Below are 25,845 nucleotides of genomic sequence, written 5' to 3'. Positions count from 1 at the left end.
TGAACATTGAGTGCCACAGAACACTGAACTATCCACACATGAGCACACACGACACGCACGCTGTGCACGCTCACACACTAGCAGCCACTTTAACACTTTAACATGAGCGGGCACACACTCATGCCGCACACACCCACTTATGGCCAAAAGGAAAGGCCACTTTAAATTAGTATAACAACACTAACAGTGTATTGCACTACCAAAGCTACCTAGCATGTCCTATATGCTCTGTAAATAACTATGTACAGATACCGAGATGTCACACCATGTTACCTGTTACCTGTTTATTGCACAATGTTGTTTTCATTGGATTCTATTATATGTTGTACCACTGTATTGCACATCGTTGCGGGCAAGACCACCCGCATTTCATTGTATACTTGTATGCCATGACAAATAAAACTCTTGACTTGACTTGACTTGACTTGAATTTGGGATTTTAAGCAGCAGTTAAAAAAAAAAGGAAAATCGCTAGTCAAAACTAGCTCAGCATCACAGATCAGGTCACCTGCCGTCACCAGCGTCAGTGCATTCTCTGCAACATTCAGGGTTAGCAATTTGGCTTAAAAAAATTGGAACATTAACAAACCATTACATATTTTATTGAAACACAATTTTTCCATTAACCCCACATGCAGCATCAAGGACAAAAGGACTGGTAAACGGTAAAGGACTGGTAAACGGTAAAGGACTGGTAAACAGTAAAGGACTGGTAAACGGTAAAGGAAAAGACTGCCATAGGTAAAGACAATGCGCCAGGGCTTGTCGTGGTGACGCCACAGGCCCACTGACCCGCCAGGCCGCCCCAGAACTCTGCTGCTTTAACCTCTTCTCTCTCTGCGTCCGGCCCCTGTCATCATCAGCAGCAGCAGAGAGCTCCATTGTAGTAATTGCTGTGTCTGTCTCGCCTCGTCCAGCCTGTACTTTACTGTCAGAAACACACAGAGCAGTGATTTGCACGGTTCCTCCCTCTGAATTAGCACCATCTTCAACAATGTGCTGCTTGGCCTTTTACCAAGGCCAGACTTTGACTGTCAGTGAGTCAGCAGTGAAGATCTTAAACAGCAGAAGGAGATTACCTAGGCGGATCAGGAAGCAGCATCTTCTAGTCTAATTCTATGGTCTTTATCCTCTCCGTCATATGTAACACATTTAACGCGTAGTTAAAAGGTCTCTCTCTGTCAAATATTGCGTTTATATTGTCTCATGTCAGTCTTCTCTCAACAGTAACGGCCATAAAGAATGATACCCTGTCATCTATACAACAGCACATGTCGTTAAAAGGCTTAATTTTCTCTGTAAAATATGGCCTTCCTATTGTATCTGCCTCGTTTGAAGTCCTCAGTAAAGAGTGTTAGACTGTAAACACCTATACCCTGTCATCCACACGAGAATACAGATTGTTAAAAGGCTTCCCATTCTATCTCCTCTCATTACTATGGGTAGTGAAGACTGTAAATCAGTCGTCTATACAAGAACACAGATAGTTAGAAGGCTTATTTGTCACTGTAAAATACTGTGTTGATATTGCATTGTCTCTGTCTACTGGGGGACAAACTCTGCTGCTAGGATTCTCACCCACATCACCCTGACAATGAATGAATGAATGAATGACAACTTTATTTAACAGATTACAGAATGGGTACAATACAGTACGGCTCAATACATACAATTGTTAAGGGGATGCAGACCAGAGAAAGACGTTTGTCTTGTTTACATCAGGGTCCCCCATTTTCAATTCATAGTGACATTTATGACATACACAACATACATGACATCATGACATTTATGGCATAGGGACATACATGACATACAGGTATATAGTACTGTTACATTTGTGACATATATGATATGCAAATATACAGTACTGTTACCCATAGATCCTGACAGAGAGTATATACATATGATGGGGAGGAGACTGTACAGGGGGTGGGTGGGTGCGTGGGAGAGAAATATACATACGGCGGGGAGAGAATATATACATACGGTGGGGAGGAGACTGTACATTAGGAGGGGGTGGGGGGGGTTTGGACATTTACGGTGGCCAGTTTCGAATTGCAGCCTCCCGTAGGTGCTCTTTTAGAGCGGTTTTGAATGTGGGTAGTGATTCACATTCCTTTACAGCTTTGGGTAGGGCATTCCACATTGATGTGGCATAATTGCGAAACGTGTTTAGTCCCTTTGAGCAGAATCTGGGTTTAACATGATTTGTTGAGCTTCCTCTGGTGTTGTGGTCGTGGTATTCACTGACCTTTGGGAAGTATTTTGACATGTACATGGGTACCTGTGTGGTGTAGTGTATCTTGTAGACCAGGCCCATTGCAAGTTGCTGTACTCTGTCGTCTACTCTAACAACACATCACCCTGACAACACATCACCCTGACAACACATCACCCTGACAACACATCACCCTCTCAGCACATCACCCTGACAACACATCACCCTCTCAGCACATCACCCTGACCGCACATCACCCTGACAACACATCACCCTGACAACACATCACCCTGACAACACATCACCCTGACCGCACATCACCCTGACAACACATCACCCTGACAACACATCACCCTGACAACACATCACCCTGACCGCACATCACCCTGACAACACATCACCCTGACAACACATCACCCTGACAACACATCACCCTGACAACACATCACCCTGACAACACATCACCCTGACAGCACATCACCCTCTCAGCACATCACCCTCTCATTGTACATTGTAGCCTGGACTTAAAGGAATCAACAGAGACTAGAGAATAAAAGTGTGTTTTTAGCCTGCACTTAACACTTCCGGGGCCATTCACGTATATATACGTTTTTGGATCATTTTTCCTTTTTTTCGATTTGAATATCCTATTCAATGTCAGGGACCTGTATGTTGCCGTTAAAATGCATACTGGGACTCCGAAGGTGCAGTACCGGCCAGATCCTGCTAGTAGGCAGTATCGAGAGTGCAGTAAACCCTGTTCCAGACCGGGTGCTACCTTTAAACCGCTCCGGGCGCTCTTTTCTAGTAATGGGAAACCTAGGGCTTCACTCGGATCGCATTGAATTGTTTTCGGGACCCCCGATCCATATGTTGTGGTGGGTTATGTCGTGGACCAGATGGGCATAGGATGGACCAGATGGCGATCAAATAATTGGAATATTCTTTTTGGAATACCACCGACCACAGGTAAGGACAATCTGACGTCAATTTCAGCTTGATCGTGCAAGGTTTTCATACCCATCCCCCTGATCGGCGTGTGTTGTGGTAATAACGAATACCTTTATTGGCAATCAATTCATCAGAAACGACCCCCCCCCCCAATAATCTTGCATTCATGATGAAACATAATACCTATCATATGCATTTGCGTGTCCAGGGATGAAACGCCAATGGTTTTAGTAGAATTCACGTTGCGCCCTATAGCCAGCCTCCCAGGAATTTGCCCGGATCATTCCAAAATTATACTCATATTCACCACGGGATAACGCGTGAACGTATTCATGAAAATGTTTATTATCTTTTGCATCTTGAACGGAAGATAGTTACTGTCAAATGACCATGGTATTGTATCCATAGCTATAATATAAAATATAGATTTAGCTCTACAAACAACGTGACGCACAGTGAAACTATGTAATGAAAACCTGGCCGTGCTATTAGCTAGATGGGGAAATCAAATGGCCCCGAATGTGTTAAAGGAATCAACAGAGGCTAGAGAATAAAAGTGTGTTTATAGCCTGGACAGGGGGGGGCAGATATGAAAAAAGGGGGATATTAGTCCACAGTCTGGGGGCTGCAACAACAAAGGTGTGGGAGCCCCTGAGCTTATATTTAGAGCACAGGGCGGCCAGGAGCCCCAAGTCAGCCAACCTGCGGGACCTGGTGGTGGAGTAGGGGGTTACTGTGAGGTCTGTGATGTACGAGGGGGCCTACCCATTTAGGCTTTAAAAACAAACAGGAGAATCTTGAAATCAATTCCATACTAGAGCCTCGCTGCGGTATTTTGTACTAATTGCAGGCGAGACAGGGATGTCTGTCTGATCCCAGTACACAGGGAGTTGCAGTAGTCTGATCCCAGTACACAGGGAGTTGCAGTAGTCTGATCCCAGTACACAGGGAGTTGCAGTAGTCTGATCCCAGTACACAGGGAGTTGCAGTAGTCTGATCCCAGTACACAGGGAGTTGCAGTAGTCTGATAACCAGTACACAGGGAGTTGCAGTAGTCTGATCCCAGTACACAGGGAGTTGCAGTAGTCTGATCCCAGTACACAGGGAGTTGCAGTAGTCTGATCCCAGTACACAGGGAGTTGCAGTAGTCTGATAACCAGTACACAGGGAGTTGCAGTAGTCTGATCCCAGTACACAGGGAGTTGCAGTAGTCTGATCCCAGTACACAGGGAGTTGCAGTAGTCTGATCCCAGTACACAGGGAGTTGCAGTAGTCTGATCCCAGTACACAGGGAGTTGCAGTAGTCTGATAACCAGTACACAGGGAGTTGCAGTAGTCTGATCCCAGTACACAGGGAGTTGCAGTAGTCTGATCCCAGTACACAGGGAGTTGCAGTAGTCTGATCCCAGTACACAGGGAGTTGCAGTAGTCTGATCCCAGTACACAGGGAGTTGCAGTAGTCTCTGATCTCAGTACACAGGGAGTTGCAGTAGTCTGATCCCAGTACACAGGGAGTTGCAGTAGTCTGATCCCAGTACACAGGGAGTTGCAGTAGTCTGATCCCAGTACACAGGGAGTTGCAGTAGTCTCTGATCTCAGTACACAGGGAGTTGCAGTAGTCTGATCCCAGTACACAGGGAGTTGCAGTAGTCTGATCCCAGTACACAGGGAGTTGCAGTAGTCTGATCCCAGTACACAGGGAGTTGCAGTAGTCTGATCCCAGTACACAGGGAGTTGCAGTAGTCTGATCCCAGTACACAGGGAGTTGCAGTAGTCTGATCCCAGTACACAGGGAGTTGCAGTAGTCTGATCCCAGTACACAGGGAGTTGCAGTAGTCTGATCCCAGTACACAGGGAGTTGCAGTAGTCTGATCCCAGTACACAGGGAGTTGCAGTAGTCTGATCCCAGTACACAGGGAGTTGCAGTAGTCTGATCCCAGTACACAGGGAGTTGCAGTAGTCTGATCCCAGTACACAGGGAGTTGCAGTAGTCTAGGTGAGAGGAGATGAAGGCATGGATGACTTTTTCAAGATCTTTGGATGAGAGGAACGGCTTGATTTTGGCTCAATGATGCGAAGCTGCTGTCTTTCACTTCAGCATTGGCCTGCTTGTCAAACTTGAAGGCGGAGTCAAAAATCACACCAAGGTTTTTAACATGAGGTTTGACAACGTGGACAGTTGTAATACAATTGTCATGGTGCAATTGAGCAACTATTCTTTTTTATTAACTTAATAAAAATATACAGTATGTTACTTTTATACAATTTGTTATATTGTTTACACTGCTTTTTACTACCTGTATACCCCCCCTCCCCCATGCTGCTATGATGCCTGAATTTCCCCCAAGGGGATCAATAAAGGAATATCTTATCTTATGTTGTATATATTTATTTTATTACATTTAGTCATTTAGCTAAAGATTGCTAAAAGTGTCCGATCAACACAGAAGTACGTCTGCAGCCTCAATGTTCTACTAAACAGGAGGGTCTGGTCGTCTTCCTCCAGGCACCCCGACTAACCCTAACTGTGCAGTGAGTTGTATTCAAGTAAATGATACTGGCATCTAAACATCACTTACACAACAAATACAACATTTTATTCAGTACCACCTCTGTAATCACAGAGAGCTGCTAAAGCCTCGACACAGCGATGGCATTACGAAGCGTTGAGACATTCTTTCAATAATGATTGGTTATCCTCACATCCCACTATGTTTGGGATTGATTGGTGCCCCATGTGCACATCCTCGTCCGTGTTAAAGGCAGCAGTTCTTCAGAATGTGCCCGGTGTATCTGGTGTGTATCCCTGTCGTAAACTCAAAACATCAATTACCTGTATTCTATAAACATTATACTACCTGTGTAGCTCCTGTTCCAGACCAAACAACATTGACCTGACGGCCAATGTCTGCTCCCAGACATGAACCCAAAACATGAAGGGTATTGAGTTGTATTCGGGTCAGTTATAAATGCACCTAAGCATCAGTCACACCAACTACCTGACCAGCTTCTGTATGAAGACTGTCTGAGACCAGCTGTGCCTGCTCCATTCAGACCAATAACCAGCTTTACATTGTGGGTCTTTCTTTTTGGGGCCTCCAAAGAAAGATGAAATGGTTGGTCTGTCATTAAAGATTTTATTTTTGTATCCACTTTTTCTCCCATTTTCTATTTTTTCTCCCATCCCAATTTTCGTATCGTCCAATTCAACCCTCCCCTGTCTTTGAACGCTGTTTCTTGCCTCCCACAAGCCGGCTGCAATGTGGACTAAGTCATACATAGCACAAGTCCCCTCCGATACTCGAGGTAACAGCCGTCGCATCTTTCCACCTGCGCGGCTCGATCTTTCAGCGTCAGGGGTCTGGGCTTTGGAGGGGCGCCGCCCCCATCGCTTCCTGATTCTACTGCGCAGGCGCACCAACCGACCTGTAGGAGTCGCTGTCCACAATGCCCGATCCCCACCCATCAGTTTCCCACCCCCTAATACTGCCAATGTGTATTAGTGCGGACGACCAGCTAAACTGAAAGCAATGTGGAGCGCTGGGCTCGAACAGGGAGGCGAACCTGTTCGAACCTAGTCTCCAGTATTCGTGGTGAGCGCCTTGCCCACTGCACCACGTAGCCGCCCTGTCATTAAAGATGTAAACTGTTCAATGAATTCTAAGGTCTGGAAGGCTAAAAGCAGCTAAGTTCAGTGTAAACTCTGGGTTTGAAGTTTGAGCCAATCATTGGAGCGAGTATGGTAAGGTCAAGAGGTCCAGTCCGATCATGTGATCAAGTGATATAATATAAGGGGAAGATCTCAACAATGGCTTTATATAGAAACAGATGCCAGTGTAAATCGTGTCTCTCTGCCAGAGAGGACCACCCAACCGTATTGTACAGGATACAATGGTGAGTACCATAACTACCACTGGTGATAAACCACTGGTGAGGGCTGAGTGATGAACACAATCCAAGGGCTTTAAGAAGAGAAGCAGTAACATGCCTATAAATCACATGTCCATAATCCAAGACGGATAGCAAACGGCTTCAACCCTCTTTCTGCTAATCATCGGGAAGACTGTTCTGTTTCTGAACAAGAAGCCATTATTTCAAATGTACATTTCTCAAGACCGATGCCAAGATATGTGTATTCTGTAACTCTCTCGATGTCGGACCCATTCACAGTCGATGCAGTATTATGCGATTTATTGTAAACAACATCATGAATTTTGTCTTATTTGCATTGAGTGCAAGCTTAAAAGGAACACGCCAACATTTTGGGGAAATTAGCTTATCGTCTTCTCCAGAGAGAGACAAGAAGATAGATACCAGTTTCCTCTCTGTGCGTTCAGTAGAAAGCTATCTGGCTGCACGTTAGCCTAGCTTAGCACAATGAATGGAAGCGGACAGTGCCGGTTAGCCTTGGGGAAGAGGTGTTAGTTGGACAACGCCTAGGCTAACTGGCACTGTCCACTTCCATTCATTGTGCTAAGCTAAGCTAACGTGCAGCCAGATACTGTAGCTTTCTACTGAACGCACAGAGAGGAAACTGGTATCTATATTCTTGTCTCTCTCTGGAGAAGATGGTAAGCTAATTTCCCCAAATGTCGGCATGTTCCTTTAAGACCAATAAGCGCATCTTGCACAGCATTAAATGAGTTACAGGTTCTCAATGGCTAGTTGTACAGAGCCAGCAATACAATAATAGACAATAGTGTCATCTGCCACTCCAAAGATGAGTCCCTATAAAAGACCAAACTACGTTTAGCCCAACGTTCCAATACTAAGGCTTTAAAAAGACCCACTTCGTCTTCGAGTCGCAGAGCTCTCTCACTATCGGCTGCAGATGTGAACCGTCCGTGAACCGGCCACGTGTTCCCGCCAGACACACACACTGCAGCACAGTGGTAGCTGTACAAACATGACTCTGCATAATCAGCAGGAAGTGAGAGGAATTTCACCACATGCAACCGAGTTACCGCAGCAAACACAGAGCGCTTGCGTTACCGTGGTTTAGTGGTGGTGTTTTCCTTGTGGCTTTTAAACACACACACACACTTAAGGTATTCACTTCATCTGACCCTCCGGTATTTCCAGGAGTTTTTTTTTTTTCCTATACTTTTTTCCGAACAAAAACACTCTGAACACTTTGGAAAATATCACTAGAAGTTTTACCTTCTAATAAGCTATAAAGGCAATGCCGATTATGGTAACTAAATCATACTAGCTTTATTGCTAACCTGGTATAACATTGTAGCTGACTCTCGGAGTCTCCCCGGCTCTTGTGTGACTTCATGAACAGAGCAGTGCCATCACTGTTTTTATGTACAGGTATTACAGTATACTGGTCATACTGCTCTGGTAATGTAGCAGGAGTTGTCTTGTATGTGACTCTATGAAGCCAGGGGTCCCGTGGAGGGCTGACCGGTGTTATGGAAGGTGGACCTATGAATGAGGCTGGACATTGATAACAAATACACAAGTATTACCAGTATATGTCAACAACAATGTACAGTGTTGCTAATGCTGCCACGTATTTATTTAACTACACAGCGGTTTGACTCCAGGTCTTCGTCTAGTATCTGATTCCTTTGAGTTATTATACAGCAGCACCTGCTGAAACTGCTCTACTGTGATGTGTGTGTGTTTGTTTCTTTTCTTTTTCATCCATTTGGTAATCATATGCCATGTGATGAACAAGTCATCTCAAAGACTCCCTACTTCTAATCAAATTAGTACAAATAGAAATATCTTCTGCTCTGGAGCCCTTTGAAGGGCCAAAAATAATGTGAAATCGGGCCTTACTTTAAACAGGCCTCCAATGAAGTCTTCAGCCTCCTATCCCTGTGTGAAATATACTACACTCTGTAAAGCCAGGGCAAAGCCTGGATGGTGGTGGTGGTGCTGGTGTAGATGATAATGATGGTGGTGGTTGTACTGACATGGTGTAGCACTGTAACTAGAAGGTGGTTCTCAGGTTAGTACTCTCATAGTGGCCGTGCTAACCTGGTATAACACTGTAAATAGAAGGTGGTTCTCTCGCTCTCAGACTCTCATAGTGGTCGTACTAACCTGGTATAATATTGTAGATAGAATGTTGTTCTCTCTCAGACTCTCATAGTGGTCGTACTAACCTGGTATAATATTGTAGATAGAAGGTGGTTCTCTCTCTCAGACTCTCATAGTGGTGGTACTAACCTGGTATAATATTGTAGATAGAAGGTGGTTCTCTCTCAGACTCTCATAGTGGTGGTACTAACCTGGTATAATATTGTAGATAGAAGGTGGTTCTCCCAGGTTCTTGTAGGATTCTATAAACAGAGTGGTTCCATCGTTGCCTCTATGGTTGACGGGGATACTCTGACCAGGAACCAGCCTCCTCCTCAGCTGTTTGGGTCGGTCCCCTCTGGATCTACCTGAGATAAGATGGGAAATTATTTATGAATGTATTCACCTTATCTGTCTCTGCTTGACTGACGTAGACCGACAGTATGGTGGTAGATGGAAAGACAGATATGAGATAGACTGGGGTTTGAAACATTTCATTCTCTCTCCCATCCTTGCTGTCACTAATAATAATAAAGCAGAAATACTACAGTATGAAAATTATATTTCCATATGAAGTGACCTGCCTTGACCTTATCTATTAAATACTAAAGATGAGATGAAACTGAAGGTCCAAGCACCTAGATAGAGCAACACAGTCTCATCAGAAAATGTAAATAAAGTACTAATCGACCACAGGAAGAAAAAGGCACATAATTTATGGTGTATTATAGTCATAAGTAATATCTCACCACTATCTAACTATGATTATAGTTAGTGCTCTCACCACTATGATTATAGTTAGAGTTGAGGTTAGTTTTAACATTCACTTAATGGTTATGGTTAAGACAGAAAGTTAGGGTTAAGGTTAGAGTTCGATCCCAGGCAGGGGAACTTAAATGTTTTCGGAAAACGTATAAAGTTTACATTTGAATATGTAATATATGTACTTATTTGTTTCGTACAAAGGTTCGATACATTTTCGATACAATACGTAAATATATCACTTATGGCTGTCACACTGGAGCTACAATATAGTATGTAGTACGATAGATTGATTGATTGAACACCGTACGCATGACTAGACAAAATAAATCAATAAAAACTATGGTTAAAAACAAGCATTACTCAGGCAATCTACTAAAACATTGTCATTATCAACATTATTGGAAACACCAATCACTGTCTTCCAAAACGGTGACAAATTATCAAATTTGTCCATTCCCAAAACTGATTAATATTCTCTTGTTTCATCTGGACACACTGTCTGTTCCACTCCTCTAACTGTGTGCCCGTCCCAGGCGGCTCATCCCCACCACAGACACTCACCCTGTCCCGACCTCCTCCTCTTGCCCCCGTCAGGTGCTCCTCCATGGGGCTGTCTCTGGCCAGGAGCCCCAGTCTGGGTGTCACACAGACTGATGACAGTCAGCAGCCACAGACTGGACACAATCACCCACCAGCGCATATCTGGAGAACAGCAGTAGATCAGTTACCATACTGTAAAATGTACTTAATTTGATGATAAATGGTGTCCCAGTGGAAACCATTCCAAAGAGAACAATAAAAATAACAAAAATACAACGTTGCATGACAGTAGAAATGGTTTCCGTAAGCAGGAAGCAAACTGAACTGATCCGTAGAGAGGAAACATGGCTGGTGTCCATAATGTGCTGCTAGTCCCAGCTAAACTAATGATATTATTATAATGTCATGGTCTCCGGTTTACCTGCTCAACTCACGGCAACAAACACACAAAAAGACTTGCCATTCCTTCTGCCTGTCCTCATATACCACTGTAGCCTGCAGTCATAATGGATGGTTCCCCTGCCCCCTGTGCACGTGTGTGTATGTGTGTGCGTGTGTGTGTGCACGTGTGTGTGTGTGTGTGTGTGTGTGTGCGTGTGTGCGTGTGTGTGTGTGTGTGTGTGTGTGTGTGTCTGTCTGTGATAGTGTGTTAAGAGACCTTACATCCCCTCTACCAGCCCTTGTATACCATTGTAGTGCAGTCATAATGGCTGGGTATCCCACTTTGACTGTGTGCGTGTGGAGGTGAGTGTGTTTGTACTGTCCAACCTAATGATTATTCTGTAGGTGTGTGTGGGTGTGTGCCAGAACGCTTGGTGTGTGTGTGTGTGTGTGTGTGTGTGTGTGTGTGTGTGTGTGTGTGTGTGTGTGTGTGTGTGTGTGTGTGTGTGTGTGTGTGTGTGTGTGTGTGTGTGTGTGTGTGTGTGTGTGTGTGTGTGTGTGTGTGTGTGCATGCCTGTCTGCGTGTATGTATGCACACAGGTATGTGCATGCTTTATTGCATGCTTGTGTGTGTGTGTGTGTGTGTTTTGATGACTAGTCTGTATCCAGCAGTAACAGTTTAGCAGCGTCCGCCATCCACAATACTGCCTTCCTCCAACCTGTCATTATTACAGCTCTGAGAGATGAGATTAAATAACACCTTCACATACCTGAGGGTCTTACCTGTCTCATTCTAGATTAATTAACACCTGATCATTTTATTTCAAGATGAAATAACAGTTGAAGGTCTTACCTGTCTCATTCTAGATATCAATTCCTATTGATATTGCAGTCTAAACAAACTCAATGTCCATATTGCTAAACCTGGTCATTTTTAGATTTTACAAATTACAGATTGAGAAGAGATAGATGTGCTACACTCACACCCCAGAATGCTTGGTCCAAATACAGTGATGATGAGACTGGGTATCCTTGGGAAATGCAATAATAGGCATGCATACTACTGATAAATGTATTGTTCTAATGTGTATTGTCATTGCACAGCACAAGTTCAGTACAATGAAAATAAGTTGGCATCCAACCAAAGTGCAAATGTAACAGTAAAGTGCAACAGCAATATACAATGTACAAGTGATTAAATGTGATATAACAAGCTACAGAGTAGTATATGATATGCTAAACTGATGTATAGTCTAATGTATGTATAGTTGAATACACTGATACAGGTATAAATATACTATGATAGTGACATACTGGGCATAACTAGTAAGAGTAAGGGATATATACAGATATAGATATCATATATACAGGTAGGTGAACAGAGATATTTGCAGATATATCCAACAGTTGTAGATATATATATATATATATATACGGTAGAGTGTAATAGTAATATTGTACATACATATCTTACAATTATGTAATTAGTTATGATTACAGTGCAAGGCAGTTGTAGACAATGAAGGCAGTAGATAGGTACAAATAGAGTAGAGAGAGAGAGGTACAATTAGAGTAGAGAGAGAGAGAGAGAGAGAGAGAGAGAGAGAGAGAGAGAGAGAGAGAGAGAGAGAGAGAGAGAGAGAGAGAGAGAGAGAGAGAGAGAGAGAGAGAGAGAGAGAGAGAGAGAGTGAGTTCAGGTGAAGAAGCTGTTCCTGAGTCTGCTTGACGTGGAACAGAGATTCCTATAGCACCTCTTGGAGGAAGAGCCCAATAGGGCTAAAAGTTATCCAAATAAAACATTAATCAGAATAATAACCACCATATGACATTTCCTCCAGGCCTTTCAGTCCTGCTCCAGAGTGCAGGTAGTAGTGGTTGATATGTTACTGCTTGTCCAGCGCTCAGGGCTGCTGCCTGAAGGAAGGAAGCTTCTATCTGAATGTTTAACTAAATGACAGGGCAATCAATCACATCAAAGAAACCTGAATTCATATTTGCCAAACCAGTCTGATTCTCTGACACAAGTACATAATATAAGATATTCTGAACTATTAGCTAATGCTGATGATGATATATGGGGAATTATTGTTCCGTGACAGTTATGTGACTCAGACAATGACCTTCTCTCTACTGGTGTCTGAATGAAGAGCTGCCAAATAAAGGTTCCCAATGTATCATCTGTAGTCTACCATAAAGGTTCCCAATGTATCATCTGTAGTCTACCATAAAGGTTCCCAATGTATCATCTGTAGTCTACCATAAAGGTTCCCAATGTATCATCTGTAGTCTACCATAAAGGTTCCCAATGTATTGTATGTAGTCTATAAAGAAAGGTTCCATGGTCTGTAGTCTACTATAAAGAAATGTTCCATGGTCTGTATTCTAATATAAAGAAATGTTCCTTGGTCTATAGTCTAATATAAAGAAATGTTCCTTGGTCTGTAGTCTAATATAAAGAAATGTTCCACGGTCTGTATTCTAATATAAAGAAATGTTCCTTGGTCTGTAGTCTAATATAAAGAAATGTTCCATGGTCTGTAGTCTAATATAAAGAAATGTTCCATGGTCTGTAGTCTAATATAAAGAAATGTTCCATGGTCTGTAGTCTACTATAAAGAAATGTTCCATGGTCTGTAGTCTAATATAAAGAAATGTTCCATGGTCTGTAGTCTAATATAAAGAAATGTTCCATGGTCTGTAGTCTACTATAAAGAAATGTTCCACGGTCTGTAGTCTAATATAAAGAAAGGTTCCATGGTCTGTAGTCTAATATAAAGAAATGTTCCACGGTCTGTAGTCTAATATAAAGAAATGTTCCATGGTCTGTAGTCTAATATAAAGAAATGTTCCATGGTCTGTAGTCTACTATAAAGAAATGTTCCACGGTCTGTAGTCTAATATAAAGAAATGTTCCACGGTCTGTAGTCTAATATAAAGAAAGGTTCCATGGTCTGTAGTCTAATATAAAGAAGATATCTGGGTGGCAGTGGAGGACCTCAGTCTTCACTTTGCTTGTCCAATCCCTCATACTCAGTCTTGTGTTTGTGTGTGTGTGTGTGTGTGTGTGTGTGTGTGTGTGTGTGTGTGTGTGTGTGTGTGTGTGTGTGTGTGTGTGTGTGTGTGTGTGTGTGTGTGTGTGTGTGTGTGTGTGTGTGTGTGTGTGTGTGTGTGTGTGTGTGTGTGTGTGTGTGTGTGTGTGTGTCTGTGTGTGTGTGTGTGTCTGTGTGTCCATGTTTCCGCTAAAACAACTTCACATACTGTATGTTCAAGATAGAGCCATGTTATTATGTTATTTGATACTATCTTGTCTAGCACAGTCTCTGGAGCGTAACAGTAAGAAGCATTTTGTATGAAAGTATTCTGTACTTCTGTATGACAACTATTAAAGAACTTGAACTTGAACTTGACACAACAAGTGCATTGCCTGTAAGCCACCACTAGAGGCAGAGTGGCGTGAGTGAGTTGGTGACAGTGCCGGTCACAGATCTAATAAGCAGAGTGCTCAGTGAGGTCAGGGGACAAACGTGAATCCATGACCTTCCATGATCTAGATAGAGGGAGACAGAGCAAGCAGGACATTACAGTCCTTGGATGGGCTTGTTTGATCTGAGATGCAGGAAGTGCAGAGACACCCGAAAGGTATTGGCCATTACTGCCGATTAGTGGAGCATGAGCAGTAAGGCCTCCTACTTAACCCTGGGCCACGAGTGAGTGGTTAGTCATAAATGATCCTGTTAAAGAGAGAGAGAGAGAGAGAGAGAGAGAGAGAGAGAGAGAGAGAGAGAGAGAGAGAGAGAGAGAGAGAGAGAGAGAGAGAGAGAGAGAGAGAGAGAGAGAGAGAGAGAGAGAGAGAGAGAGAGAGAGAGAGAGAGAGAAATGAGAGGTAGAAAAACTATGAGACGGAAAGAGAGGGAGGGAGAGGGGGAAAATACCTCAAAATATACTCAATGGAAAGAAGGAGGGAGGGAAAGGGAGAGTTGGAGAAAGAATGGAAAATATTTTGATTAATGCAGTTCCCTGGATGGCTAGGCTCAACTGGAGAGACTTCAGCCCCAAACACAACCAAGCAACACAGAATAAAAATAGAAACTGAGACGGGGGTTAGGAGGGAGAAAATGACAAGGAGGGGGTTATAGAGTAGAGAGGAAGTTATAGAGCAGGAAGACAGAGGAGGTTATAGAGTAGAGAGACAGAGGAGGTTATAGAGTAGAGAGACAGAGAGAAGGTTATATAGTATAGAGGAGGTTATAGAGTAGAGAGACAGGAATGAGGTTATAGAGTAGAGAAACAGAGGAGGTTATAGAGTAGAGATACAGGAGGTTATAGAGTACAGAGACAGATAGGAGGTTATAGAGTAGAGCGACAGAGAGGAGGTTATAGAGTAGAGATACAGGAGGTTATAGAGTAGAGAGACAGGAGGTTATAGAGTAGAGAGACAGATGGGAGGTTATAAAGTAGAGAGACAGAGAGGAGGTTATAGAGTAGAGATACATGAGGTTATAGAGTAGAGATACAGGATGTTATAGAGTAGAGAGACAGATGGGAGGTTATAAAGTAGAGAGACAGAGAGGAGGTTATAGAGTAGAGATACATGAGGTTATAGAGTAGAGAGACAGGAGGTTATAGAGTAGAGAGACAGATGGGAAGTTATAGAGTAGAGAGACAGATGGGAGGTTATAGAGTAGAGAGACAGATGGGAGGTTATAGAGTAGAGAGACAGATGGGAGGTTATAGAGTAGAGAGACAGAGAGGAGGTTATAGAGTAGAGATACAGGAGGTTATAGAGTAGAGAGACAGGAGGTTATAGAGTAGAGAGACATAGAGGAGGTTATAGAGTAGAGATACAGGAGGTTATAGAGTAGAGATACAGGAGGTTATAGAGTAGAGATACAGGAGGTTATAGAGTAGAGAGACAGAGAGGAGGTTATAGAGTAGAGATACAGGAGGTTATAGAGTAGAGAGACAGGAAGTTATAGAGTAGAGATACAGGAGGTTATAGAGTAGAGAGACAGGAAGTTATAGAGTAGAGAGACAGTTTGTTTTCAACAAACAGGGTATTTGTAGTTATGATGAAATAGAAAAAAAATCTCACCGGTTCCACATATTATTTTTATGTTTGAAGGCTCACAGTGTTCCATTAAAGAAACCAATTGTACACCACAGATACCACAAATCCGTCTATGAAAGAGAGACATCGAGAGGTTTTGTATCAGATTTTTATCATCAATTACTAACGGCCTCATATGAAACCCTCCACCTAGACTCTGTCTGGAGGAGGGATATACCAGACCTGGAAAAAGATTTTGATTGGCAAGAAGCCTGGGCAAATGTTCGACTTGCATCAAGGAACCCGGACCATCAACAAATCAATCTTAACTATATTCATAAGACATACTTGACTCCTATAAGACTGAACAGAATGGGTCTTAAACAAGACTCCAAATGCTCCTTGTGTACAAATGGGGACGAGGGGACATTTATGCACATGTACTGGGACTGCCCACCAGTTAAGATATTCTGGAAAGAAGTGACCCAGCAATTATCAAATCTCTTAATTCTGAATATACCTGTACATCCCTCTGTATTACTGCTGAATGATGTTTTTGAGTTTGCAGTACCTATACAGCTAAAGAGATTGGTTTTATCTGGTATTACAGTGGCTAAAAAACTGATAGCATCACGATGGTTTCAACCGGAAAAAATTTGCCGAAAGGTCTGGATTCTTACATATCTCGATGTGATTTATCTAGAAATATCTACAGCAAGAATTTTGGGTCTCAATGAATCTAAATTGACAATGTGGTTAGAAGTGGTGGAGAGAATAAAAACTAGCATATAATGGTAGTGTCTGGTTAGGAGCGAATGATAATGGATGGATTATCCATTGGGGGGTCCAGGGTGGGGGGTGCGAGCAAGAGCATATGTGTGTAGGGTAATAGATAGCAGGTATTAGGGGTACATCTTGTATAAGACATTTATCTAAATGGTGATTTAATTGGATGTGCACTGTTAATTAATGCTTGTATATCTAATTGTGTGTTGTCATGTTTGTTTGTGTTTGTTTAAAAAAAAAAAAAAAAAAAGTAGAGAGACAGAGAGAAGGTTATAGAGTAGAGAAACAAGGAGGAGGTTATAGAGTAGAGAGACAGGGAGGAGGTTATAGAGTAGAGAGACAGGTGGGAGGTTATAGAGTAGAGAGGAGGTTATAGAGTAGAGAGACAGATGGGAGGTTATAGAGTAGAGAGGAGGTTATAGAGTAGCGAGACAGAGAGGAGGTTATAGAGTAGAGAGACAAGGAGGTTATAGAGTAGAGAGGAGGTTATAGAGTAGAGAGACAGATGGGAGGTTATAGAGTAGAGAGGAGGTTATAGAGTAGAGAGACAGAGAGGAGGTTATAGAGTAGAGAGACAGATGGGAGGTTATAGAGTAGAGAGGAGGTTATAGAGTAGAGAGACAGAGAGGAGGTTATAGAGTAGAGAGGAGGTTATAGAGTAGAGAGACATGGAGGAGGTTATAGAGTAGAGAGACAGAGGAGGTTATAGAGTAGAGAGGAGGTATAGAGTAGAGAGACAGATGGGAGGTTATAGAGTAGAGAGGAGGTTATAGAGTAGAGAGACAGATGAGAGGTTATAGAGTAGAGAGGAGGTTATAGAGTAGAGAGACAGAGAGGAGGTTATAGAGTAGAGAGGATGTTATAGAGTAGAGAGACAAGGAGGTTATAGAGTAGAGAGGAGGTTATAGAGTAGAGAGACATGGAGGAGGTTATAGAGTAGAGAGACAGAGGAGGTTATAGAGTAGAGATACAGAGGAGGTTATAGAGTTGAGAGACAGGAGGTTATAGAGTAGAGAGACAGAGAGGAGGTTATAGAGTAGAGAGACAGGAGGTTATAGAGTAGAGAGATACATGAGGTTATAGAGTAGAGAGACAGGAGGTTATAGAGTAGAGAGACAGAGAGAAGGTTATAGAGTAGAGAAACAAGGAGGAGGTTATAGAGTAGAGACAAGGAGGAGGTTATAGAGTAGAGAGACAAGGAGGAGGTTATAGAGTAGAGACAAGGAGGAGGTTATAGAGTAGAGAGACAGGTGGGAGGTTATAGAGTAGAGAGACAGAGAGGAGGTTATAGAGTAGAGACAAGGAGGAGGTTATAGAGTAGAGAGGAGGTTATAGAGTAGAGAGGAGGTTATAGAGTAGAGAGACAAGGAGGAGGTTATAGAGTAGAGAGACAATGAGGAGGTTATAGAGTAGAGAGGAGGTTATAGAGTAGAGAGACATGGAGGAGGTTATAGAGTAGAGATACAAGGAGGATGTTATAGAGTAGAGAGACAGAGGAGGTTATAGAGTAGCGATACAGAGGAGGTTATAGAGTAGATACAGAGGAGGTTATAGAGTAGAAATACAGGAGGTTATAGAGTAGAGAGATACAGGAGGTTATAGAGTAGAGATACAGGAGGTTATAGAGTAGAGATACAGGAGGTTATAGAGTAGAGAGACAGATGGGAGGTTATAGAGTAGAGAGGAGGTTATAGAGTAGAGAGACAGAGATGAGGTTATAGAGTAGAGGGGAGGTTATAGAGTAGAGAGACAGAGAGGAGGTTATAGAGTAGAGAGACAAGGATGTTATAGAGTAGAGAGACATGAGGTTATAGAGTAGAGATGCAGGAGGTTATAGAGTAGAGATACAGGAGGTTATAGAGTAGAGAGGAGGTTATAGAGTAGAGAGACAGAGAGGAGGTTATAGAGTAGAGAGACAAGGAGGTTATAGAGTAGAGAGACATGAGGTTATAGAGTAGAGAGACAGGGAGGAGGTTATAGAGTAGAGAGACAAGGAGGAGGTTATAGAGTAAAGAGACAGGGAGGAGGTTATAGAGTAGAGAGACAGGGAAGATGTTATAGAATAGAGAGACAGAGGAGGTTATAGAGTGGAGAGGTGGTTATAGAGTAGAAAGACAGGGGAGGTTATAGAGTAGAGAGACAGAGGAGGTTATAGAGTAGAGAGACAGGAGGTTATAGAGTAGAGAGACAGAGAAGGTTATAGAGTAGAGAAACAAGGAGGAGGTTATAGAGTAGAGAGACAATGAGGAGGTTATAGAGTAGAGAGGAGGTTATAGAGTAGAGAGACAGAGAGGAGGTTATAGAGCAGAGAGACAGAGATGAGGTTATAGAGCAGAGAGACAGAGAGGAGGTTATAGAGTAGAGAGACAAGGAGGAGGTTATAGAGTAGAGAGACAAGGAGGAGGTTATAGAGTAGAGATACAGGAGGTTATAGAGTATAAATGCAGGAGGTTATAGAGTAGAGAGATACAGGAGGTTATAGAGTAGAGATACAGGAGGTTATAGAGTAGAGATACAGGAGGTTATAGAGTAGAGAGACAGGAGGTTATAGAGTAGAGATACAGGAGGTTATAGAGTAGAGAGACAGGAGGTTATAGAGTAGAGAGACAGAGAGAAGGTTATAGAGTAGAGAGACAAGGAGGAGGTTATAGAGTAGATAGGAGGTTATAGAGTGGAGAGGAGGTTATAGAGTAGAGAGGCGGTTATAGAGTAGAGAGGAGGTTATAGAGTAGAGAGACAGAGGAGGTTATATCCTCCTGAGACCCGGGGGGGTGGGGTTAGGATAAATTAAGTGTTTGGGTGCTAAAGAACTAATTTCAACGATTTTTTTATTATTATTTTACAAAATGTGCACTATAGTGCACAACCGGACTTCATTGATCGTAAAACAATAAGAATCATAGGAATCTTTTGGAAATATGAAAATTGCATCCACATTCACATTGTTTTTTCACTGGCCAAAAGGGTGTGCGACAAAGAAGAAAAGCCGAAACCCGTCCAATCTTTCGCCGTCGACTAAAGACACACTTCTTCAATCATTATCTGAAATAAAAAATAAAAACTCTAACCCTAACTAACCTTACTGTCATGCACTTGTCCTAATATACTAACCTACACTGTAGCACTCAACACTTTGATGAACATTGTTACTCAGCTGATAGTTGTACCCTTCCTGCTGTCTTGTTGTACAAGACTTGTAAGTTGCTTTGGATAAAAGCGTCAGCTAAATTACTAAATGTAAATGTAAAAGAAAATTTGATTATTCTGAATTGTTCCTGTAGCAGGCAGGCCCCTTTTCTGAAGAGTATCTGATGGTGAAATACCGGTCAAAGTAGACCAGTGTTCCTCTGGGAACCGTATCAGTCGAGCGCATGACTGAATTACCACCTATTCCCATCTGTTTCTGCCATGTTTTCTCTGATTAAAAACCTCACATCCCTACATGTTGGTTTAGGCCCATAGAGGATGGCGGTGCACTTCAGCTGGGCCTTCATCTTCATCAACTTCAGCTGGGCCTTCATCTTCATCAACTTCAGCTGGCTCTTCATCTTGGTCAACTTCATCTGGCCCTTCATCAACTTCAGCTGGCCCGACGTCTTGGTCAACTTCATCTGGCCCTTCATCAACTTCAGCTGGCCCGACGTCTTGGTCAACTTCATCTGGCCCTTCATCAACTTCAGCTGGCCCGACGTCTTGGTCAACTTCATCTGGTTCTTCATCTTCATCAACTTCAGCTGGCCCTTCATCAACTTCAGCTGGCCCGACGTCTTGGTCAACTTCATCTGGTTCTTCATCTTCAACTTCAGCTGGCCCGACGTCTTGGTCAACTTCATCTGGTTCTTCATCTTCATCAACTTCAGCTGGCCCTTCATCTTCATCAACTTCAGCTGGCCCTTCATCTTCATCAACTTCAGCTGGCCTGGCGTCTTCATCAACTTCATCTGGCTCTTCGTCTTCATCAACTTCATCTGGCTCTTTATAATAATAATAATAATAATAATAATAATAATAATAATAATAATAATAATAATAATAATAATAATAATAATAATAATACATTTGGATTTTGGATTTGGATCTGTGGCTTAAAAGAAAAGAGTCAGGGGGTGGGCTACTTGGGAGCAGGGCCGTGTTGCGTGAAGGCAAGTGTGAACAGGTGTGTTTTTAGGTGGGTTTTGAAGAGGTTGATGGTGTCAGAGCCTCGGATGGAGGGGGAGAGGGAGTTCCACAGCCTGGGGGCAGCTACAGCGAAAGCTCGGTCTCCCAGTGTGGAACGCCTGGTGTGGGGGATGGTGAGGAGGTCGGAGTTGTTGGAGCGGAGGCCTCGTGCTGGAGTGTAGGGGTGGAGTAGGTTGATCAGGTAGGAAGGGGCCAACCCGTGCAGGGGTTTGTAGGTGAGGAGGAGGATCTTGTAGGGGATTCGGTAGTTGATGGGGAGCCAGTGGAGTTTTTGCAGGGTGGGGGTGATGTGCTTAGTGCCTCTTCAGGTTAGCCCTGGCTGAACAGTAGGCCTGCTTGATGCCTCTTCAAGTTTCAAGTTCATGTTTCTTTATTAGTTGTCATACAAAAATACAGAATACTTTTATATAAAATGCTTCTTTCTGTTTTGCGCCAGAGATTGTGCTAGACAAAAATAGATAAGTATAAAGTAAGTATAGCAAGTGTAAAATAGAAGTCAAGTACGTAGACAAAAGTGTTCAATATACATATATACAATGCAGAATAGAAAAGTAACTGAGTTACGATACAATATACAGTACAATGCAGAAATGGGATGAGGTACAATTTAGGTACAATTTACAGTAAGGTGTAATGAGGTATGAGTTGTAGTGCAAATTCTTTACCAATAAATATAAAGTGTGTTAAGTGGGTAAAGTGGGTGCTGCAGTGAGTTGTTTGTTTAAAGTGAGTGTGTGCGTGTGGATGTGTGTGCTGTGAGTGTATTTGATGGTTTGTTACATAGTGTTATTGTCATTTAGCATCCTGATGGCCTGGGGATAGGAGCTTCTTCTGAGTCTCTCTGTGCTTGCCATGAGACTCTGGTATCGCTTGCCTGACCGCAGCAGTTCAAAGAGGCAGTTGTTTGGGTGGCTGGAATCAGGGTAACTCTGGCTGAACAGTAGATCTGCTTAATGCCTCTTCAGGTTAGCCCTGGCTGAACAGTAGGTCTGCTTGATGCCTCTTCAGGTTAACTCTGGCTGAACAGTAGGTCTGCTTAATGCCTCTTCAGGTTAGCTCTGGCTGAACAGTAGGTCTGCTTAATGCCTCTTCAGGTTAGCTCTGGCTGAACAGTAGGCCGCTTAATGCCTCTTCAGGTTAGCCCTGGCTGAACAGTAGGTCTGCTTAATGCCTCTTCAGGTTAGCCCTGGCTGAACAGTAGGGCTGCTTAATGCCTCTGCAGGTTAGCCCTGGCTGAACAGTAGGTCTGCTTGATGCCTCTTCAGGTTAGCCCTGGCTGAACAGTAGGGCTGCTTAATGCCTCTTCAGGTTAGCCCTGGCTGAACAGTAGGTCTGCTTGATGCCTCTTCAGGTTAGCCCTGGCTGAACAGTAGGTCTGCTTGATGCCTCTTCAGGTTAGCCCTGGCTGAACAGTAGGTCTGCTTAATGCCTCTTCAGGTTAGCCCTGGCTGAACAGTAGGTCTGCTTAATGCCTCTTCAGGTTAGCCCTGGCTGAACAGTAGGTCTGCTTAATGCCTCTTCAGGTTAGCCCTGGCTGAACAGTAGGTCTGCTTGATGCCTCTTCAGGTTAGCCCTGGCTGAACAGTAGGTCTGCGTAATGCCTCTTCAGGTTAGCCCTGGCTGAACAGTAGGTCTGCTTGATGCCTCTTCAGGTTAGCCCTGGCTGAACAGTAGGTCTGCTTAATGCCTCTGCAGGTTAGCCCTGGCTGAACAGTAGGTCTGCTTGATGCCTCTGCAGGTTAGCCCTGGCTGAACAGTAGGTCTGCTTAATGCCTCTGCAGGTTAGCCCTGGCTGAACAGTAGGCCTGCTTGATGCCTCTTCAGGTTAGCCCTGGCTGAACAGTAGGTCTGCTTAATGCCTCTGCAGGTTAGCCCTGGCTGAACAGTAGGCCTGCTTAATGCCTCTTCAGGTTAACTCTGGCTGAACAGTAGGCCTGCTTAATGCCTCTTCAGGTTAGCCCTGGCTGAACAGTAGGGCTGCGTGTTATCAGATCAAGTGGTGTTGTGTGCCTTCAGCAGTAGAAGAAGAAGAAGAAGTCTTTATTTGCCATGCTGATTTTTTTAACACACACACATGCGCTGGGCGACCCACAGGAACACACACATGCGTTCTCTGCACTTCCCATCCCGTCGTTTTTTCCCCAAGGGCAGCCGCGAGCAGACAAGGGCTGCGGCGTGGGGCCGTGCCCGGGGACCAATCCAAGTGCTCCTGTCCGTCTTCGTCAGGGACGCAACAGTGTTAGCGATCTGTTGTGCATGTTTTTCCATTGGGTTATCTTATCGGGGGGGGAAACCCTTGCGAGCACGGGGGGAGAACATGCAAACTCCACACAGAAAGGCCCGGGTGATACCCCACCTGGGTAACTGGCAACACGGCAACCTGGTCCCCAAGCGGGAATCGAACCCGGGACCTTCTAGCTGTGAGGCGACAGTGTTAACCACTACACCACCGTGCCGCCCAGTAGACGGTTCATCCACGGCTTCTGGTTGGAGAATGTAGTAATCCGTTTGAGGCTGGTGACACTGTTGGTGTTAGTATTGAGGAAGTCCAAAACGAAGGAGATATAGGCGTCTATGTCCGTGTGGGAGTCCAGGGTGGCCTGGGTGGCGAACGTACTCCAGTCCGTGTGGGAGTCCAGGGTGGCCTGGGTGACGAACGTATTCCAGTCCATGTGGGAGTCCAGGGTGGCCTGGGTGGACGAACGTACTCCAGTCCGTGTGGGAGTCCAGGGTGGCCTGGGTGACGAACGTACTCCAGTCCGTGTGGGAGTCCAGGGTGGCCTGGGTGGCGAACGTACTCCAGTCCGTGTGGGAGTCCAGGGTGGCCTGGGTGACGAACGTACTCCAGTCCATGTGGGAGTCCAGGGTGGCCTGGGTGACGAACGTACTCCAGTCCGTGTGGGAGTCCAAGGTGGCCTGGGTGACGAACGTACTCCCAGTCCATGTGGGAGTAACGTACTCCAGTCCGTGTGTTGGAACCGGTGCTGCAGCTCAGAGTCTGCCCCCTCAGGCCATATTCTGACTGTTCTAACTCAGGGCTTCACACGTTTGATGAGTGGGGTGTACTTGGCGAGGTGGTCAGATTGTCCCTGGTGGGGAGGGGAAATGCTTTGTATATTTTGGCCATGTTGGTGTAAACATGGTCTAATAGTCTCCTCTAGTGGGGCAGGAAACATGCTGACGGGATCTGGGCAGAACAGCCTTTACGCTGCAGCGGTTGATGTCTCCTGCAATAATACAGGCTGCCTCCAGGTAGTGAGCGGTGTTGTTCACTAACGGCAGCGTGCAGTTCTTCCACTGCTAGCTTAGCATTAACACTGTGGGGCACATTATGCTGCCGTCACAAGCCCTGGCTGCACTAAACAAACACTTAGTGCGATCATAATATCATAATATAGAAGACATGTTACATTGCATCTTGCAAACACAAGCATGTAAATCTCTGGTATATTATCATTCCCACTACAATCCTATCGAACAGAAACTAAAGCAGCGCGGTGGAAGTCAAAGTCACACAGAGCTGGTTAAAAGAGAGAGAGAGAGAGAGAGAGAGAGAGAGAGAGAGAGAGAGAGAGAGAGAGAGAGAGAGAGAGAGAGAGAGAGAGAGAGAGAGAGAGAGAGAGAGAGAGAGAGGAGAGAGAGAGAGAGAGAGAGAGAGAGAGAGAGGAGAGAGAGAGAGAGAGAGAGAGAGAGAGAGAGAGAGAGAGAGAGAGAGAGAGAGAGAGAGAGAGAGAGAGAGAACTCACCAGTGTTTCGGAGGAAGGCAGACTGGAGTCTTCAAGGCCAAATATTTCCGTCTTCTCTCTTTCCCAATCCCCCTTTTCCCCCTGGACCTGGAGGACAGGACCGCGTGTGTGTGTGTGTTGGACCTGGAGGACAGGACCGTGTGTGTGTGTGTGTGTGTGTGTGTTTCAGCCGGGCTGTGATCGTGAGAGAGATGTAGAAAACAGAAAAGTCTGGTCAGCTGTGCGAGGAGCCGTCTGGTGCCGCCAGGGCTTGTTCTGCTGGGGAATCAGTCTGACAGATTGGCGTCTGGAAAGCCGTTGTCTGACATACCTGTCTTTCTCTGAGAGAAACAGACCAGAAAATAGACGAAAGGGCTTCATCTAATGTAGCAGGGAAACTGTTTGAAGTCTTCAGCTGAAAGGCTGTTTGGGAGAGGAGAGGGGGGAGAGGAGGGGAGGAGGGGGAGAGGAGGGGAGGAGAAGAGGTCAATGACAAGATGGTGCAGGAAAGGAAAGATCAGTGGCCATATTTGACAGCAGTTATTTGGTCATGTGACCTGACAACGTAGCCTGTATCAGTGGTTTTACTCTGAGAACAGATGGAAATGGCCTGAAGCTGCTACAGCAGACAGAAAGTGTAGTAGAAGAAGAGTGTAGAAGGGAGACAGTTTTTAACACTTGTCTCTTCAACAGTCTGGGAGAAGTTGACTTAAAGGTGGGGTGGCAACTTCAGAGAAATGACCAAAAGTGAGCTTAGCTTTCCAGCGGAAATAAAGCTTGGCTCTGCATCACACACCGTGCACTATGCAGGCTCTACATGCACTACACAGGCTCTACATGCACTACGCAGGCTCTACATGCACTACGCAGGCTCTACATGCACTACGCAGGCTCTACATGCACTACACAGGCTCACTACAGGCTCTACATCACTACAGGCTCTACAGGCTCTACATCACTACAGGCTCTACATCACTACAGGCTCTACATCACTACAGGCTCTACATCACTACAGGCTCTACATCACTACAGGCTCTACATCACTACAGGCTCTACATCACTACAGGCTCTACATCACTACAGGCTCTACATCACTACAGGCTCTACATCACTACAGGCTCTACATCACTACAGGCTCTACATGCACTACAGCAGGGGTGGCCAACCCGCGGCTCGCGAGCCGCATGCGGCTCTTTGCCCGTCAATGTGCGGCTCTTCCA

The 25,845-nt window shown here is 44.3% G+C and overlaps 2 protein-coding genes across 4 annotated transcripts in view; one reads left to right on the top strand and one right to left on the bottom strand.

Moving 5' to 3' along the window:
* Positions 1-25,005, bottom strand: part of ecm2 (extracellular matrix protein 2, female organ and adipocyte specific) — a 54,445-nt gene extending 29,440 nt beyond the window's left edge. For all 3 annotated transcript variants that reach the window (XM_084316487.1, XM_084316488.1, XM_084316489.1), the window contains exons 1-3: positions 24,647-25,005; positions 10,529-10,669; positions 9,415-9,570 (exon numbers count right to left, since the gene is read on the bottom strand). In XM_084316487.1, coding sequence (XP_084172613.1) covers positions 9,415-9,570; positions 10,529-10,667 — 295 coding nt within the window. In that variant the 5' untranslated portion in view covers positions 10,668-10,669; positions 24,647-25,005. The remainder of the gene's footprint in view (positions 1-9,414; positions 9,571-10,528; positions 10,670-24,646) is intronic.
* Positions 1-25,845, top strand: part of cenpp (centromere protein P) — a 245,573-nt gene that overhangs the window by 208,078 nt on the left and 11,650 nt on the right. The gene's annotated exons all lie outside the window — the stretch shown is intronic.

The sequence above is a fragment of the Notolepis coatsorum genome (genome assembly GCF_963971535.1).
Source record: "Notolepis coatsorum genome assembly, chromosome: 6".
NCBI classification, from domain to species: domain Eukaryota; kingdom Metazoa; phylum Chordata; class Actinopteri; order Aulopiformes; family Paralepididae; genus Notolepis; species Notolepis coatsorum.
Note: the sequence above shows the minus strand (reverse complement) of the source record. Positions and strands in the feature narration are given on the sequence as shown.